Here is a 21,087-nt window from a genome sequence, read left to right as displayed (position 1 = left end):
CAAGATGCACCAAGTCAATGCTTTGACACCATGTAGAAGTTGTAAATCTAACTTCATGAAACAAGTTCACTTGCATGCAATGATAACTTTTCACCAAGAAGAATGAAATAACAAAGTAAAGGTTTGGATTCTAAAAATATGAAAGATTATATTATTAGATAAAACAAATGAATAAAGTATACAATGATCAATCCTTGTTTAGGAGATCGAGTAACCTAAAATCATAAACTCTGAAAAGGAAGAAATTTAAGAAATAATACAATTACTAAATATCAATAATGCATAAAGTGAAATCTTAAGAGATAAGTAAAGGTAATGTAATGATAAAGTCAAGATGACTTAATAATTAAGTTATTGTCATATTCTAACGCAAGTGTGGTAGATTATGAGATTTAGTCATGAGGTTCATAGTAGGTAATTAATTAAACATGTTTAGGATTAAATAGATGCCTTAGGATAAAATGGAATTGGCCGAGTGAATTATCTAAGTAAATTAAATAGTTTATTTAGTAATATAAGAAATAAAAATTTATTAAATAATAAAAATTTAATTAATTTATCAAGCCAATTTTAAGTGTATACAAGAGGAAATAAGAAGGATTGAGTTTTACCTAAAGAAAATGTGAGATTTATATATTTTTTATTTCCACTAAAATTCTCAAGTTGATTTGGTAACATTTGAAGATTGCAATCTTTTTGTGAATATTAAACTATTCAAAGGACAAAATCATCAACTAGTGGGATATGTAATACCCCTAAATTGGCACATTGGTGTTTTGAACCAATTTCATTTTATCAATCTTACGTAAAGTTCTATTGTACTAGGCAATTCTGATTTTAATAATCTCTACTTGACCTAAGTGTCAAATGCAGAAAAATGATTAATTTGTATTAACCACTTACTTTACTTAATTACTAAATAATAATTCAATTAGCTAAATTAAACCTATTAATTTAATTAATTTAATTATAAGTCCTAAGTACTTTAATTAAATTAAATCAACCTCTTTAGCTAATACACATAAAGAAGGAATTAAAATACTACTTTGGTTTAATTAAATATATGTCATACTTATTGAAATTAATTAATTATTTAATTAGAATATTTAATTATGACCACATGTTTGAATGGATCAATATCCTTTCCTATTTCATCTCACATGAAAAAGGGAATTAGTAATATTGATTAATTCAAATATATCCTCATAATTGTTGAAACCAATTAATTAATTAATTAAAAAATCTAATTATAAATGCATATTTGAATGGATCATTGTTATCTCCTATTTTCTCTCATTCAACTCCATAAAAAATGGAGGACTCAATCTTATCTTCAATCAAGACCATACAATTAGTTCGATGTTGACCATTGATCAAATTTTAGGATTCTATATAAGAAACCTTTAACCTCTCATTTTAGGGTGATACACATGAATAGTATCAAATTAATGCTAGTTTGATTACTCAAGTGTATTGCATTCAAATTTTCTCTTGCTTTCATATGCTCATTATTTAGATAAAAATGCATCCATCTAGTTCTTACTTTCAATTATACTTCTAAAGATTAGTTTCAATTCCATTTAGATTGATCTTTGTATCTTTGCATTTGAAAAACATCAAAAACATCGATTAGATTACATTTGTATGCTTTCAAATCCTTTATATGAGTTTGGTTTGGTTGTTGATCTCTCAATTTTGAGAGTGAATAGAAAAATCCTGTCTAGTTAGAAGGCAACATATTACTTTGTTGCGTCATACTAAATGGACAATCTCATGTTCATTTCGGGATGTTTCTCATATGTAATGATCATGTTGAAGTATGTGTGGCTTTAGAGGCCAATAATTAGCACTCACAGTATACACAATTTAGGACAAAAACAAGTGTTAGAGCCCTTTCAAATGTGTTTTTTATTATTAATTTCATTGATAAGAACTGATAAATATTTCAAGTGATTTATATAGGAAACCATTATCTTTTAACATCTTTTTCCTACCACATAGATTCAAAACTAAATCTTGACCCATACAAACATAAATTTAGGAGGTTCCCAAAATGGATTAGTTTAAAAGCCTTCAAAAATATTCAAACCTTAATCCTTTAAAAAATAGGCGAATTCATAAGACCCCTTATATTCATTGAAAAGAATCTATTTTTTGGTAGACCAAGATTCAAGTTAAAAATCTTTAATGATCTTCATGTAGATTTAGACAATCAGGATCATAGACATGCTCAAACCTTCTAGCTTGGGTATAATGTTTCTGGTACCTACTCATGAAAATAAGAAAGCATCAAATATAGATGATCAACATATAAATAGTCAAAACACACTTTATACATGGAAATCAATAGTGAAGGAGAGTGGTACATTGTGTAGATCTCATGAATGAGTGACTACACTGCTATCTCCCTTTGTATTGGTATAGTGGGAAAAATTCATGGCAATCGTGTGGTAAGGTAGTACACATCATATCACTAGATTAATATTGGATTTAAATTAAAAGTTTTTAATTCAATTACTTTACAACTATCATAGATATAAATCACTAAAACAAAATAATTAATGTGTCCATTGCTTAAGGGAACAATAGATCAAGGAGCCTAATAACATCATCCTAATAATCATAAATCAATAGTATCACATACAAAATAAATTAGATATCAACACAAGGCATTATGTCACATCACTAGCACCATCATGCATGTATACAATCAAACCAAAATAATAACAATATCCATCCACCTTTCACAACCAAGATACTGCAACCAAAATAATAACTTTCATCAATGCATCTTAGCATGCAAAGAAACACATATAAAAAAACAAGAGTATATCTTGAATCAAAATAATCTTAGAAATATAATGAAAAAACTTGAGGCACTACACTCTAGCTCTCTTTGCAATACTTCAATTCCTTGTCTCCATGGAAAATATAGAATGTTTATGCTGGAATTCTTTAGAATAACTGAGAAGGGGGGTGAATCAGTTATCCAAGGTTTAGATGTACAAATAAAACCTTTCATAGCTTAGTAAACCTATAAAACATTTACCATTATGCAGGCATCCATAAGATTATGCAATAACTTAAAACTTGTAGCTTATTGTCAAATCAATTTGTAGAAATGTAAAGCATGAAACATAACAGATTCAACAACACACATAACACAATGATTTATGTACAAACCCAATATGGGAAAATCCACCAGTAACATGCTACCACTTTTTCACTCTTCTAAAGTGATGCCTTGTGAAAGGTCAACCCTATTCAAGGTTATAATACACATTGTTAAATGTGATCTGGTTAAAGGATTTCAATCACCTGATTAGGAGTGAACCTTGTTAGAGGATTTTACACCATTCACATGGAATGTCGCCCAGTTAAAGGATTTACAAATGACTATTAGGTCAACCTTAATCCAAAGGATTTTACTTAAATTAATTACAATTGCTAGAGAGTAATAGTAAGGCTTGATCTGAAACAAACTTACAACTTACAGATTTCAAATCTAAGTGTCAGTCCTCCATTCTTCTTGGCTTAGACTAATTGCAACTCTGATAGCTTGTTCACCCTTCGAGCATTCATCTCCCTAAGCCTTCTTTCTTAACATGCCATTGCAAACTCTTCTCTTAGGTCAATTGATGAAGCAAAACCCTTATGTCTCCTTCTCCTTTAGATTCTCGCGTATGAGAACCTTTGCTTCATGACCAGTCATCCTATTTATAGGAAATTAAGATCTTTTTCCACTCATTTTCCATCATCCATTTTAGGATTAGGTAGGATACAATGTATCTACCCCATATTCCATATCTCTTCTATAAAGTTATCCTTTGATCCTCTTTAGATTCACCTAAAAATGGTTTATATAGAATTCTGTGCCACCAACTGATCATCTTTATCTTCCACCTGGTTTACAAATTCTAATTAAAAAACTTGTCGGCTCAGATTCATTGAATCTATGATCTCTAAAATAATGCATCAGCTCAACACTATCTTATTTTTTATGCTTGACACTTACTGGGTTACTCAACATCCTCTATGAAATCACTCAGCATCAACTAAAGTTTACTGGTGCTCGAAACCAACTAAATTTTACTCGACATCAACTAACTTTCTTGGCATCCACTAGAATTTTCATTTACTTGGCTCTAATTGATTTTCTACTTGGCTTGTACTAACTTTGCTTGGCACCTACTATCAACTCGGTCAAGCTTAGCAGAAAAATTATGTATTACATATTCTTCTATTCTTTCTTAGTGTAGCCAACATTTGTAACCTTGAGTAGATTATCAATGCATCATGTCACCACTATCTTAATTGATCCTTATACTTCATTACATAAGCATAACTCAACCTTTCCTCTAGGTGTTTTTGTTAAGTCTTATTGATCAAATCCTCTTCATCAATCAACTAAGTGATAGTACTTAAATCTTAAGCAATTGTCTTACCAAAAAATTGTAATTTTAGTAGGTTTGACATCAATGACAAAATGATGATTGAAACATGTATACCAATCTCTCCCTTTGTCAATGTTAATCAATTTCAAAAATCTCCCTCTTTGGCATTGATGGAAAACCAAACTAATCAACCCAAAAATAATCAAATGATGAACATCTTGTTTAATCAATCTAACGAGGTTAAAATAGTACGACAATACCAAAAAAAGAAGAAATGGATCAGCATTACTCCCTCTATCAGGAACTTCCATCTTCTGATTAGGTTACCAAAATGGTTTCTTATAACTCCCTTTGAGTTTCTTCACTTGTATCTCCCTCTGACTAGGTAGATCAAGATTTCTCCCTCCTCTTGTACTTTCTCCTTTTCTGATTAGCAATATCAACAAAATCAACATATCATTAACATCTTTGCCAACAATATTTGGATGTCTCCCTCTTTAGTAATATTGTTGATCAATAACATTATCTCCCTCTTTCACAACAATGCCAAAGACATATACCAAAAAATTTGTCATCTTTAAGACATGTAGATATGAACTTGTTCAATTTCTCTAGCTTCTCCAATCATACCCTCTATCACCTTTCTAGTGATTGATTTGGAAATTTTATCTCTTTTTTTACTTTAGGTAGATCCTAAAGTAAGATTCTTTGTATCAATTTGTAACATATGGAAATCAACTAATTTGATGTCGGGTGCTCCCTTTGTTGCTTAGATAGCCTGAGATAGGGGTATCACCTCTAGTTTACCTCTTAGATACTCATGAGCATCCTTAGGTAATGCTTTTTTGAAGATATCAACAATTTTCTCCTTTGTATTAACATATTCCATCTTCACCTCTTTATCTATGACTAACTCTCTCACATAATGACACTTCATTGCAATGTGCTTAGTCTTTGTGTGCATGACAAGATTCTTTTATATGTTTATAGTACTTGTATTATCACAAAAAAGTGTCACAAGTTCTGTGATCTCTTCCTTCATTCCTTTGAGTAGCTATTTGATCCATACAATGTTTTTACAGTTTACAGCATCAACAACATATTCAACTTTAGCAGTAGACTGTTAGGTACACTTTTGTTTTTTACTAGTTCATGTAACTAGTCTTTTGCCTAAGAAAAATGCTGCTCCACTAGTGCTCTTTCTGTCATCAATGTTTCTAGACCAGTCAACATCAGTGTAGGCTCTCAATTCAAATTTCTCATTCTTCTTGTCATATAGACCAAACTCTTGTGTTCCTTTTAGATATCCAATTATTCTCTTCATAGCCATTAAGTGATTCTCCCTAGGATTAGCAAAGAATCTTGCAACCATCCCTACAGATAATACAATGTCAAGTTTGCTATGTACAACATATTTTAACTTCCCAATCATAGACCTATATAATTTTTGACTCACCTCAGTTGAATCGTCATTCTTTGACAACTTGTGTGCTATCACCATAGGTGTACTTACTAGTTTGGAATCCTCCAATCCAAAAGTCTTCAATATCTCTTTTACATACTTTGACTGAGTGATGTATATACCATATTTCATTTGATATACTTGTAAACCCAAAAAAAATTGATCTCTCCAAACATAGACATTTCAAATTCTTGCTTCATCTGATTTGCAAGATTCTTACATAAAGCATCTTGACCCCCAAATATGATATCATCAACAAAAAATTTAGATATTAGAATACCTTTCCCTTTATATGTCTTCATGTATAGATTGTTGTTATCATCAGTCCTCTCAAATCCAATATTCACAAGATATTTATGAAGTCTCTCATACCATGCTTTTAGTGCTTTCTTTAAACCATATAGAGCTTTGTGAAGTCTACATGCCATATTCTTATTGTTAACATCAATAAATCCTTCTAGCTATTCTATGTAAACTTCTTCCTCCAATATGCCATTCATGAATGCAAACTTAACATCCATTTGATAAACCTTAAAACCTTTGTATGTAGAATAAGCAAGTAGAATTCTTACTCCAATTCTTACAATAGGGGCAAATGTTTCACCATAGTCAGTTCCTTCTTCTTGTGCATACCATTTGCAAACTAGTCTTTCTTTCTTTCCTTTCACTTCACCATTCTCATCTAACCTATTTTTGAATACCCATTTTGTGCCAATCACATTCTTGTCTTCTGATCTAGGAACTAGACTCCAAGTCTTGTTCTTTTCTATCTATTGAATTTCTTCTTCCATAGCCTTGTACTAGTCATCATCTTCCAATGCATCTTTCACTGTCTTTGGTTCCTTCATGCTTAACAAACATGATTCACTTCTTAATCTATTTCTTGTGATTGACCTTACATCTTTGTCTCCAATGATTTGATTTGTAGGATGATGTCTTTTGACATATTTGGATAGTCTAAGCTCAGTTCTTGTAACTACATTCTATCTCTCAGCTTCAGTGACACTATGTGCATCTCTATCAGGTGTTTCAACATCTCTTTCATGTGTGTTAATCTCAAAGTCAGATTGTGCATTTTTCTCATTCTATAACTTGGCATTTGAATGCAATTTGGCAGTCACAGGTTGTGACTTGGCAGTTATTAAGACTTGATGTTGGTTTTCAACATGATTTGTAGCATCTTCTTCATCTGAAAATCCTTCATAATAGTATACAAATGATTTGTATTCTTCTAGTTCCTTTGTAGGTTCAGCCTCATGTACTTTTGTAAACTCATCAAAATTCACATTTGCACTTTCCACAATTTTGTTAGTGTTAGCATTTAAAACACTTGTAAGCTTTACTTCTTGTGGATTAACCAAGGAATATACCTTATTTTCTTTTTGTATCAAACTTTCCACTCCTAACATCTTTAAGAATATAGCATTTACTTCCAAATACCTTAAAGTATTTTACATTAGGTGGATATCCATACCATAGTTCAAAAGGTGTTGAATGAGTACCTTTCTTGACTTGCACATAGTTCAAGATATATATAGTAGTACTTACAACTTCTTTCCAATATTCAGAGCAACATTCTTCTCCATCATGAGTGTTCTTGCATAGTCTATTATAGACCTATTCCTCCTTTTAGCAATTCCATTTTGTGGAGGTGTTCTAGGTGTAGATGTTTGTCTTTTGATTCCTCTGTCATTATAGAACATCTCAAACTCATGTGATATGACTTCTCCTCCTCTATCTGATCTCAAGCACTTTATATTCTTACCTATTTCTTTCTCAAATCTTGCTAAGTACCACTTAAACATTTGAAAAGCATTAGATTTTTGTTTTAGAAACATAACTGTCATCATTCTAGAATAATCATCAACAAATAGGTTTATATATTTATCTCCTTTGTAGCTTTTCACTTCAATAGGTCCACACAAGTTAGTATGAACAATTTCAAGTATTTTCTTAGAGGTGTAAGCTTTACTTTTAAAACTTGACTTTCTCATTTTTCCTAGTTGACATTGTTTGCATATTGTATTGTCAAGTTTCTTCAATTTAGGCAAACCTCTAACTTTCTTCATGTCACTGATACTAACCAAATTATCAAAGTTAACATGACATAAACTTTTGTGCCATAGCAATACATCATCAAATTTAGCAAGAAGACAAGTAGCATCCTCTATATCAAGGTAGAATAGATTGCTTCTAGTCTGATCACCCTTTCCAATCATTTTACCATCAGTATCAAATATCTTAGTAGTCTTACTCACAAATTCAACCTTACATCTTGAGTTTTTTAGTTGTGACACACTTAAAAGATTATAGTTCAGCCCTTCAACATAGTAAGCATTGCCACATGAAATCTTATCTATGAGTTTGATGGAACCTTTTCTTTTGGTCAAACAATGTGCATCATTTCCAAATCTTACACTATTTCCTTCATAACAATTTAGAGTAATGAACTTACTTTTGTCTCTAGTCATGTGATGTAAACACCCACTATCAATGATCCATCTATCATTCTTGTTTACACATGTCACAAGTGCAGTTGTCTCATCTTCATCAGATTCGTCCTTTATTGTAACATATACCACTTTATGATCATGATCATTACATTCATCCATAGCATCCTCTTCAGTAATGTGGCATGATTTCTTTCCTTTGTCTCTATAGTCCTTATTGTTATCATCTCTTCTTCTCTTGTATTTGTCACCACCTTTATGGTTCTTCTTCTGTGGACATCTAGCAGCAATATGACTGCCGTCATCACAATTAAAATAAATGATAGGTAACTTACCTTCGAACTTTGCTTTACCTCTATCAAATCTTCTTGCCAGAAATGCTTCAAGATGATCAACATCTTCTTCATTAGTGTCACTATCTCTAGACACACATTTTACCTTTCTCCTCTTCTTCTACTTGATGGGCTCTTCAAAATCCTTCAACAATAGCTTAGCTTTGAAAAAAAATTCAAAATTCTTAGGTTTGTAATTATCAAAATTAGATAGCTCAAAAGTAGTGAGCCTACCTACCAGATCTTCAAGGGTTAGATTGTTCCCTAGTATACATCTTAGTTCATGAATAGAAATGGCTCTAATAGCATAGACAAGCAGTAGTGTCCTCAAGACTTTACTTAACATAGTATCATCATCTACATGACCAATAGATCCTTTTATTGCATTGACAACTTCTTTTATCCTAGCAACATATTGAGCAATATTCTCACCTTCTTCCATTTTCATATCATCAAACTTACCTCTGAGACTCTCAGATTTGGCTCTTTGTACATTCTTGTCTCCTCCATATATAGTGGCTAGGGTATCCCACATTTTCTTTGCAGTCTCATAGCCTTTGATGTAATCAAATTTTGTATAACTTAGGACATAGGAAATCTCCAACATTGCCTAGTTGTGTTCTTTCTTCTTCTTTAGATCTTCAATAGTTAGGGCTCCAACAGGATCAATATGTTCAGTAGTAATGGTATATTGTGCATGATCTCTAATTCCTCCAAGGTGTAGCTTCATCAAAAATTGCCATGCAATAAAGTTATCTCTATTAAGCTTGGGCACTTCTATTTTAGACATCTTGATCTTTGTGCTTCTACTACCTTCAAACTAGTCCTCTTAAGCAACCAATGGTCTGATACCAATTGTTGGAATTCTTTAGAATAACTGGGAGGGGGGGTTTGAATCAGTTATCCAAGGTCTAGATGTATAAAGAAAAATTTTCATAGCTTAGTGAACCCATAAAAAATTTACCATTATGCATGCATCCATAAGATTATGCAATAACTTAAAACTTGCAGCTTACTATCAAATCAATTTGTAGAAATATAAAGCATGAAACATAACACAATGATTTACATGGAAACCCAATTTGAGAAAAACCACTAGTAACATGCTATCAAATTTTCACTCTTCTGAAGTGATGCCTTGTGAAAGGCCAACCCTGTTAAAGGTTACAATACACATTGTTAAATGTGATTTGATTAAAGGATTTCAATCATCTTGTTAGGAGTGAGCCTGTTAGAGGACTTTAGATCATTCACATAGAATGTCACCTAGCTAAAGTATTTACAAATGACTATTAGGTCAACCTTAATCCAAGGAATTTTACCTAAACTAATTACAATTTCTAGAGAGTAATAGTAAGGCTTGATTTGATACAAACTTACAACTATACTTGCATATTTCAAATCCCAATGTCAGTCCTCCATTTTTCTTGGCTTATACTCATTGCAGCTCTAGTAGCTTGTTCACCCTTCAAGCATTCATCTCCTTAAGCCTTCTTGCTTAACATTCCATTGCAGACTCTTCTCTTAGGTCACTTGATGAAGCAAAACCCTTATGTCTCCTTCTCCCTTAGGTTCTTGCATATGACAACCTTTGCTTCATGACCAACCATCCTATTTATAGGAAATTAAGATCTTTCACTACTCATTCTCCATCATCCATTTTAGGATTAGGTAGGATACAATGTATCTACCCCATATTCCATATCTCTTTTAGAAATTTTTCCTTTGATCCTCTTTAGATTCGTCTAAAAATGGTTTACATAGAATTTTGTACCACCAACTCATCATCCTTATATTCTACCTGATTCACAAAATCCAAGAAAACAAACTTGTTGGCTCAGATTCATCAAATCTACAATCTTTAAAATAATGCAGTAGCTTGGCACTATCTTATTTTTGATGCTTTGCACATACTAGGCTGCTTAGCATCCTCTATGAAATCACTTATAATCAACTAAAGTTTACTAGTGCTCGACACCAACTAAACTTTACTTAGCATCAACTAACTTTCTTGGCATCCACTAGAATTTGCATTTACTTGGCTCCAATTGATTTTCTACTCAGCTTGTATCGACTTTGCTTAGCACCTACTATCCACTTAGTCAAGCTTAGTAGACAAATTATGTATTACATGTTCTTCTATTCTTTTTTAGTGTAGCCAACATTTGTAACCTTAAGTAGATAATCAATGCATCATGTTACCACTATCTTAATTGATCCTTGTACTTCATTACATAAGCATAACTCAACCTTTCCTCTAGGTGTTGTTGTTACCTCTTATTAATAAAATCCTCTTCATCAAACAACTAAGTGATATTACTTGAATCTTATAAGTAATCGTCTTACCAACAAACATTAAGTTTATTAGGTTTGACATTAGTGACAAAACAATGATTGAAACATGTATTCAATCTCTATCTTTGTCAATGTTACTCAATCAATTTCAATAGTCTATTTATGAAACAAGTATTAGATAGTGTGCAATATTTGTTTCAATAAAAGGAATTTGACTAGTATTAATAGTTGCATATTTTTTCTTCCATTCCCATACAAATCACTTCTATTTCATATATAATGCATTGCTTTTTGCCTCTTACTCATGGTGCATTGAAACCTCCTTGACACTTGGGAAATTTCCTCATACAACTATATTAGTTTTTATAGTGAAAATAATGTATAGAAGACAAGTCAAAAATTACAAGGCATGACACTAAATAAAGCCATAATTGATATATGTAGAATGGAAAGACAAGGCCTTGCCTTTACAAAAAGCTATAGAATCAAATACCTAAAAGGAATCCATATATATAAATTTTCTCTTCTCTTTTGATTGTGATGTAGGAGAATCTTGGATTTACTTGGTGACTACTTTGGAGTTCATGGGAGGAGGCTTAGTAGTTGCTTTGGAGGGTGTTTGGATTGGTACTCGGTCAAAGAAGGATTGGAGCTTGGCATGGTCTTTGGAGCTTGGCATTGTCTTGGGAGCTCGGCATGGTCTTGGGAGCTCAGCATGGTCTAGGGAGCTTGGCATGGTCTATGGAGATCAGCATGGTCTATGGAGCTCAGCATGGTCTATGTAGCTCGACATGGTCTTGGGAACTTGACATGGTCTTTGGTTGCTTGACATGGTTTGAGAATTTGGTGTCCGTTTGGCTGTATAACTAATTTTCCACAATGGGTTTAAGGATGAAACTTTCAAAGATTGAAGAGGGCCTAGACTTCTACCTACGATTTGAAGCTCTAGTTCTAATTCATTTGGAGCTAGGATATATCAAAATTTTACTAAGACATCAATTTTGGGAATTTAATTGTTGTAGGAGGCCGACTTTGGCATTTAATTTATGTATTTGCATTTAATTTGTGTTTTGGGCTGACTTGTGGCTTAGATTGGTATAAGTTAGGGTTGTGGGGAAGTCTTTAGTGATTATTCATTCACTCAAAAGAGGAGTGGGTGTGGGAAGTAGTTGAAGAGCGAGTTTTCCTGAGTCTATGAATAGAGCACCAAATGTGAGATAGTTTATAGTAGGATTGTGATGGAGTTGTGAATGTGTGGACAAAGTTCCAAATGTGAGGTAGTTTACACTTGGATGAAGTTGGAGCAGAGCTAGTAGTTGTGGTTTGGAAAATAATGAGATAGCTTGGTGGGCTTACGAGCACAAGTTGAGATGTTCTTTGTGGGTTTCTACCAGAGTGTGGATCTGGACTAGCTAGGGTTTGGGACTGGATCTTGAGGGATCTTGCAAAACTATTACTTGCTTTGTATCTGGCCGTAACTGGGAAGGCCTTATAACCTAGCACATTGCATGTAATTAGTTATATTTATGAATATATTATTATGATTTGGTATCAGATCTTGTGTCATTGCTTCTTGTTATTGTGTTTTCGCTACGTGGTTGTATGGCACTACATCAGGTGGTGTCAGAGGGAAGGTTGTTATTGAGTGTGTAGACAAATCGTTGAAGTTGAGGTAGTTTGCATGAGGACTTGGTTGGAGAAGTAGATATGAGTTGATCTTGATTTGAGGGCTTGTAGATGGATCGATGGATGCAAAGATGGATGACTGATCTTGTTGAGGCATGATCATAGAGAATTTGTGGATTGCAAATCTGTGGTCCTAGGCTTGTGATGTGGTTCTTGATTGTTTGTGTGAGGTGGCAGGTTGTGATTTGACTTGCAAACAATTTGGTTGTCACAAGGAGTGTGGGAAGGATTTGTTGTAGAGGGTTTTTGAAGATCTTGGGAGATGGCTCTAAGAGGATTGGACCCTAATATGCTTGCAAATATCTATGATGTGGTGGAGAGGAGGTTTTCTAAGATGGCTACTTAATTTGAAGCTAGCTTGGCTGATTGTGTTAAGGACGAGGTGAGGAAGGAATTTCATAGCTATTTGTGGAGTTGGAGTCTACCGATCTGAAAGAGAGTTGTTTAGCTAGTTAAGAGACTTGTTCATGAGAGAAGATGGCATAGGGAGGTTGAGATTGGTTTTCATGATCAGGCGGTTGGGTTTGACATGGAAATTACAAAGTGCTTGGTCATGGATGATTCGGTTGTTGTTGGTGGTGAGTGGTGTGTTGCAAAGCATCTTGTTGTGAGCAATGAGATGGTTGGTGTTGAGAGTTTGGCATGTGTTGATGGAGATCTTCATATTGTCACTGATGTGGAGTTGGTTGCTACTAGTATGGATTCACTAGTTGTTGATATGGATGGGGGTTTGTTGATGAAGCATTATGTTCAGTTTGTTCCTAGGAGTGAGCATGATGATTGGTTGGATGAGGTTCTGCTGTTTGACAAAATGATGTGGATGTGGATGACGTGCAGATTGGTTTTGTTATCACTGTTGGAGTGGAAGCCTTTGGTGAAGACAAAGTTGGTTGTTGCTCTTTCTTTGGGCATCAAAGTGTGGGACACACTTTTCTATTTACCTGGGGAGTCTGATGCAGGAGCATCTTGGATTTACTTGGTGACTACTTTAGAGTTCATGGGAGGAGGCTCAGTAGTTTCTTTGGAGGATGTTTGGACTCGTACTCAATCAAAGAAGGATTGGAGCTCGACATGATCTTTGGAGCTCAGCATGGTCTTGGGAGCTCGACATGGTCTTGGGAGCTCAGCATGGTCTATGGAGCTCGGCATGGTCTTGGGAGCTCAGCATGGTCTATGGAGCTTGGCATGGTCTAGGGAGCTTAGCATGGTCTATGGAGCTCGGCATGGTCTATGCAGCTTGGCATGGTCTTGGGAGCTTGACATGGTATTTGGTTGCTCAGCATGGTTTGAGAATTTAATGTCTATTTCAGGCTGTATAACTAATTTTCTAGAATGATTTAAATGATGAAACTTTCAAATATTGAAGAGGGCCTAGACTTCTACCTATGAGTCGAAGCTCAAATTCTAATTCATTTGGAGCTAGGAGATATCGCAATTTTACTAAGACATCAATTTTGGGAATTTAATTGTTGTAGGAGGCTGACTTTGGCATTTAATTTATGTATTTGCATTTAAATTGTGTTTTGGGCTGACTTGTGGCTTAGATTGGTATAAGTAGGGGTTGTGGGGAATTCTTTAGTGATTATTCATTCACTCATAAGAGGATTGGGTGTGGGAAGTAGCTAAAGAGCGAGTTTTCCTAAGTCTATGAATAGAGCACCGAATGTGAGGCAATTTACAACAAGACTGTGATGGAGTTGTGAATGTGTCAACAGAGTGCTGAATGTGAGGTAGTTTACACTTGGATGAAGTTGGAGCAGAGCTAGTAGCTATGGCTTGGAAAATAAGGAGATAGCTTGGTGGGCTTGTGAGCACAAGTTGAGATCTTCCTTGTGGGTTTCTACTAGAGTGTGGATCTAGACTAGCTAGGGTTTGGGATTGGATCTTGAGGGATCTTGTAAAACTATTACTTGCTTTGTATCTGGCCATAACCGGAAATGCCTTATAGCCCGGCAAATTGCATGTAATCAGTTATATTTATCAATATATTATTATGATTTGGTATCAAATCTTGTGTCATTGCTTCTTGTTATTGTGTTTTCGTTGTGTGGTTGTATGGCATTGCATCAAATTGCTATCCAAGAATGAAAGAGAATCCATATAATATTATTGGGGAAAAAAAAAAAGCTGGCCTACAATTACTCTCAAAATAAGTCTAGGTATTTGAAGTTACTTTTAAACCTAGCTCTAAAGTGTTGCACTTTAAATTTTTCCCTTTCTTTAATTTACAGTAATAATTTTTTCATATCAATTACATCATTTTACCTTCTACATGTTTAAACTTGTTGATCAAAAAGAGGGAAAAAAGAAGATTTATAGTTACAAATACTATATGTTTTTATGTGGCTCCATGCCTTTGAATGCAGCATTTGTTTACGAAGACCTTCAAAAAGCACAAAAGAACCTACTATATCTTTAATTTGTTCAAAATGGATGCTATTATGTATAATACTTTTTTCTGCATTGATACATGTTTGTAAGCCTACACTTACTTTTATTATGTAAAGCTCAATTATGCTTTCAAATCAAATACCTATCGACATGTTCCCATTTTCACTTCAACTATCTAGTAGTTGTTATTTTATTCATATTTGTTATTTTATGTATGTTAGATTGATTCAAAAAAATCTAAAAGATTAGTACTATGTGATCAATGTTAGAAAAGACGTAATACCCCACTCAAATCAAGATCAAAAGTTTGAATAATTCAAGACTTTACGATTAACACACACTTTATTTATATATTTTATTGAAGATGTAAAAAAATAATTAATTAAGTACTTGCATTACCATTTTTATTGATAAAATGGTTAGAATGTAGAAATTCAAGAATTCAAATTATAATATGTTGTGGAACAGTGTTGCTTGCAGGGATGGAGTAAGATTATTTGTGAGTCGGATTCCCAGGTGAGGGTGAACATGCTTTCTTCGCAAGAGCTTGAGGATGTTAGTTGGCAGTTGGCCACTGTTGTTAAGCAGATTCTTTTCTTCTCTTCCTCTTTTCAGTTCATTAGGTTCATGTATATTCCTCGTGAATGGAATAGAACTGTTGATTGTTTAGCCAAATGGGCTTCTAGTAATGATCCGGGTTGGAATATTAGGGATAGGGGGCAACTGTCCTTTGAGATGGTGCAAGAATTTGATGATCTTGTTGGTCAGGATCGAGCTCCTTGTTGAGCTCTCCTTGTTGTATTCCTTTCTGTCTTAATAAATTTTTACCCCTCTTTTTGCAAAAAAAAAGAATTCAAATTATCACTTTCCAACACTAATGAAAGTTTATTTGTAAGAGAATATTGTTAAATTTAAAAGTGAACGCCACATTGGAAAATTATATCTATTATAGAGCACGATTTCATATATTTCTAAATTATTTATACAATTTTTTTTGTGTTTACATTTGTAAAAAGAGCTAAAAAGCCTCTATAAATAGGATAAAGGTTAAGGTTTAAGATAAAGATCAAGTAAAGATCAAGGTTGGGGTTCAATTACAACTATATGGTCAAGGTTAGTAGAAATTTAGTGTGAGTGTTAGCATTAAATTATGATTACAATTATTATTCAACTATGATCCAATTAGGATGAAGGCCGTTAGTTTTCTAAGATGATTCTTGGAGTTATAAATTGGACTATCATTAGAGTTATGATTTAATTAGGGTTAGTTTTGGGGTTCAATTAATATAAGGGTTCAATTTGAAATAGGTTTCTTGAATAAAGGTAAGATTTAAAGTTACATTTCAATAAGGTCAGTGTTCAATTAGTTTATCCTAGTTAGATTTAGCTTAAAGTTCAAATCAACCAAGCTTAGGGTTAGGATTTACATAGGGTTGTCTTTTTAGTAGGGTTATAATTAATGATATGGTAGGTAAGGATTATGGTAAAAAATAATAAAAATCAATTATGACAAAGATTAGGGCTATGGTTCATTTAAGGTTTAGAATAAGTCTAGGGTTAAGTTTATGATGAGAGGGGTTAAATAGTGTTAGGGTTACAACTCAATAAAGTTAAGGTTCAAGTTAGAGTTAGTGTTGAATTAGGATTAGGTTAGTATTTGAGTATTCTATAGTTCAATTACAATTAAATTAGGTTTACAATTCAATTAAGGCCATACTTAGCATTTAAATTTTTTTTAAATGACATTTTCATTCAAGGAATATCTCTCCTCATATTTTATATAAATTATATAAAAATATATACATTATTTGAAATATAGAATGAGTATATTTTATTGAACCAAATATGCATCCATTTTCAAATGAACACTTGTGTTTAAAGTACAATAATTTAAAAAAAAAACATATTTATACAAATCTTTTGTAAAACTCTATCTAAATATCCTATTAATAAAATCTTATTTTGTTATTAAATATATTATTTAATTTAATCTTTATTAAACCTCCAAAATATACTTCTAAATATAAGTCAATTTGATATTTATTGTTTACATTAAAATTTTCCAAAACTAATAATCCTTTTTAACATAAATAAAACTCTTCAACTCGTGTTCCTTCTGAAATCTATGCTAATCCCCATGATCACTAATACATAAATCAAATTAAGAATCATTATTACTCATCATTAGACAACAACTAAAGGTTTGTGAGCAAACATATATATATCACAATAAATTTATTCAAATGTAATATTTTAATCTTCCAATTCTGGAAGTCTTAATCCTTGGGCCCGTTTGGTGAGTGGAGTAGGAATACATATTCTGGAATACGTATTCCAAAAATTGTGAATTCCTTGTTTGGATGCACCAAAACGGGATTGGAATACGAAGCAAAAATGGAATACGTATTCCATTTTTGGCCTAAAAATGGGGTTTTGCAATTCCACCAAAATAGGTGGTATTGGAATACGTATTCCTATTCCATTTTTTTAAAATTTTAGAAAACATAAATTTTCGGGTCCATGAATTCCCATCAAATATTCGCTGAACCAAACAGAGAACAGGAATACGTTCTACTCCAGAATACGTATTCCGAAATATGTATGCCTATTCCGCTCACCAAACGGGCCCTAAGCAGTTAAGAGTGGTATTTAACAGATTGCTTTGGTTTTGCGGGGAGCATTTAGGTCCTTGAATTTCCTCCTGGTTAAAACTCCCCGGCCATCTACATTTGCATGAGCAGCCACATGACCCCTCTTCTTCTCTCGTTTGACTGGTATCGAGTCCAATTCATTCAAAACTATGGAGATGTCTTGCACGAGCCTGTCAGCCAAACTTCTGCTGAAATCCTCTCGTATGACCACACGCAAAAGGCTTATGTGCTGAGCATCTGCAGCCATATTATATGCAGGCACTGCCCACTTAAACCTTCTCAGATGCTCTGAAATGTCATGTTCATTGTACTTGAGCTTCTCCTTGAGAGAGAAGGCAACCAGAGGCACACCCTCCTCTTTCGACAGCATATTGAATCGCCCTGTTCTTATGAGGTTATCACGCAAATATTTGCTATTTGCTCTGCAGTTTTCAATGATTCTCTTGTATCCCTGCACCAGTTTTGCAATTGGGTTCTTGTCAATTGGTTCTTTCAAACATAAATTACTGATTAAATGAATCATATGTTTCTTACATCGTAGCCAAGGCGAATGAGTTGGTAGTACTGAGCAATGACTTGACTTGCACCTGCATTAAATTGGGCTAAAATTAGACCCTCCCTTGAAGAATCAATCTATCAATATTCTGTATTTTCTCTTTTCATTTAAGGTGAAATACAATGGGCTTCTCCTCAGTTTTATAAAGATTGGAGATCACGGTGAATCGATAGAACCCAGTTAATGTTACTTTGTCAGGTTTTATTTCTCGATTTGCTGTTACTAATCAACCATGACCGGCTGAACTTTTTCAGTATTTCTCTTAAAACAAAGCATTACATAAATTATTCTTCAGACAATGAATAGTCCATCAGCTACAGAATTACTGTAATAAGTTATAATACAACTTGCTCTGCCTCATAAATCTTGCTGAGAAATATTCTATTCCTATTTCCCCTGTACCCTAGTGGGTCTGTCAGAAAGAATGAAGAAAATAGCCTACCTTTCGAGAAATTGAGTGTGAAAGTAGGTTGATCAGCTCCAAGATAATTGATATGAAAAATAAGTTCTTCTGGAAGGTCTTGCTTGCCACGCCAAACAACCCATCCAATTCCAGCATAAACAAGCCCATATTTGTGCCCACTCACATTGATGCTCCTCACCAGTGGCAGCCTGAAGTCCCACTCCAAATTTGGATAGATAAATGGTGCAATGAACCCACCACTTGCAGCATCAACATGTATTGGAGTGTCCCATCTAAACATTCACATAATCAAATTTCTTAGCAACACTCAAATAACTTCATTCCCAATAGACTTTCTGGATAATCTTTTTCTAAAAATATCCTATGGAAGGGTCAGTGCCTTTCAAGAACCCAAGCATTATTCTTAGCAAAAAGACAATCTTAAATAAATGTAGAAACAAACAATTTGAGCCCATACTTCGTTTTATTGTTCTTCTCCATCAAAAGATCATTGAGCAGTTTCACATCCTCAAATTCGCCATTATAAGTAGACCCTAAAATGGCAGCAACACAAATGGTGTTTTCATCAACCAATTCTACAGCTTTTCGAGGGTCCATAACATAATACCCTTCTTTCAGCTTCACCTCTTTCAATTCCACCTCAAAATACCGAGCAAACTTCTCCCAACACACCTGCAAAACAATGCTACGAAACAACGTCAATAACCATTACCAAAAGCTACAGAGCCCAGCTGGTTATTTTAAGGTTTCAGGAGAACAGAGTAAAAGGAATTTGGTTGTAAGATGAAACCTGGACATTGGAACCAGTCACAATATTGGGGTTGTCATAAGGCTTTCCTTGATCTTTTCTCTTGTTCTGCCACTTGCGTTTGAATGCAAGGCCAGCGAGCATAATAGCCTCTGAAGATCCCACAGTCCCAACACCAACAGCTTGCTCTTTTTCAGAAATAGGCGCATTGAACATTCGAGCTATAATATTCACACACCGGTTCTGAAATACCCAATTTAACAAATACAAATTAAATACCGTCCCATGTCTAAATGAATTCTATAATCCTACAGCCAACCTAACGATTCTACCCCAGATTTCTACATAAAATACATACAATAAAACAGTGCATTTCTTTTCTGAAAACAGGACAAAGCTTAAAGAGATCTTTCAAGTTTCAAATGAGTTTCTACAAACAATTGATGAAACTATTGTCATCAGAACTTCATTTTTAGATGTTAATCGACAATCAAGCAAAATATTTCCTTGCTGAATTGAAAAGGAAAAAGAAAAAAAACAATGACCTGAAGCTCAGTGGTGACAGGGTACTCATCCATATCAACATAATTTTTATTGATAGTTTCCATTATGAGCTTATTACACTCAGGTTCCATCCACGTTGTCACAAAAGAGGCCAAATTAAGCCTCGGATTGCTATCAAGCATAAGCTCATCACTAATGATCTGATATGCAGCCTCCTTTGGAATTGATTTCTCGGGAAGACCAAACCTGCAAATAAATCGAATGCATCAAGATCTATTACATATTTTGATATTCAGACATGTTATGAAATTAAAACAATGCATACATACTTTGGTAGAGAACTCTGAAGATAACGGGAGGCGAACATATAGTCAATATCACCATCTGAACAGTGGGAAGTTTCGGTGAGCGCCATTTTTCCTTGTATAATATTATCAAAATGTATTCAATGAATTCAGATTGAAAAAATAAATTCTTGCTACTTGTTATTATATAATGCTCAAACTAGAATAAAGCTCTTGCCGTAAGGTCACGGACTCTGTTATTATTGTTATTATTCTATATTCTTACCTTGGGAACTTGTGAGTTCTGTTATTCTATGTTCTTAGCTTAGAGGAGGGAGCTCTATTATTCCATTGTTAGGGCCGTCCAAGTCCTGCATAACCAAAACAACTTTTTCCATCCCTGTTCTTATACGGATCAAAGCTGAAATATAGAATAAGAACAATAAATAGACAATTAAAATGAGGAATACGTATGTTTGAGGATTTGCAAAATTAACTTTATAGTTATATTTTCTTAAAATGTCATCCTTGTCTATTAATCAATAATAGGAATGATAGAAACTCTTGTTTATGAATTCTTTGAAAACATTGTGTAAAGATTCTTTTTTTTGGTACACATAATTGTTCATTAAAAGCATGAATATTGTTTAGTTTGAGAGTTATTTGTTTAATAATAAATTATTATTTTCAACCACTCGTCAAAAGTATTGACTACTTGGAACCTCCTTCATTTATCCAAATAGGATAGATACTCATCTATATGATAAAGAGGTACCAAATGTAGTTCTTTTTTTGTCATTTGTTTTTCAAATTGTAAAGACTACCTACATAGCCTTTCTAGGGAATAATTCATCTTGAAGTACTTGTTGGGAAAATGTGTCTCAACCTTAGAGTTTCAAATGGAAGCTAC

The 21,087-nt window shown here is 33.6% G+C and overlaps 1 protein-coding gene across 2 annotated transcripts; it reads right to left on the bottom strand.

Moving 5' to 3' along the window:
• Nucleotides 1-17,162: 17,162 nt before the first annotated feature.
• Nucleotides 17,163-20,359, bottom strand: LOC149563867 (glutamate decarboxylase-like). Of its 2 annotated transcripts, XM_089827004.1 has the most exons (8): nt 20,223-20,359; nt 19,935-20,139; nt 19,432-19,632; nt 19,099-19,313; nt 18,660-18,913; nt 18,196-18,248; nt 17,638-18,112; nt 17,163-17,292 (listed from the first exon to the last, which is right to left on the bottom strand). In XM_089827004.1, the coding sequence occupies exons 1-7, from the start codon at nt 20,306-20,308 to the stop codon at nt 17,660-17,662; spliced, it is 1,467 nt and encodes a 488-aa protein (XP_089683130.1). In that variant the 5' UTR covers nt 20,309-20,359; the 3' UTR covers nt 17,163-17,292; nt 17,638-17,659. The 2 variants fall into 2 exon arrangements, with proteins under 2 accessions (XP_089683130.1, XP_089683129.1); XM_089827003.1 differs by having other exon boundaries at nt 17,195-18,112.
• Between the last annotated feature and the right edge of the window lie 728 nt (nt 20,360-21,087).

Source organism: Cupressus sempervirens, chromosome 4, assembly GCF_028749045.1.
Source record: "Cupressus sempervirens isolate cs-2001-9-10 chromosome 4, ASM2874904v1, whole genome shotgun sequence".
NCBI lineage: Eukaryota > Viridiplantae > Streptophyta > Pinopsida > Cupressales > Cupressaceae > Cupressus > Cupressus sempervirens.
The sequence above is the reverse complement of the archived record's forward strand: the minus strand, read 5'-3'. Positions and strand labels throughout refer to the sequence as shown.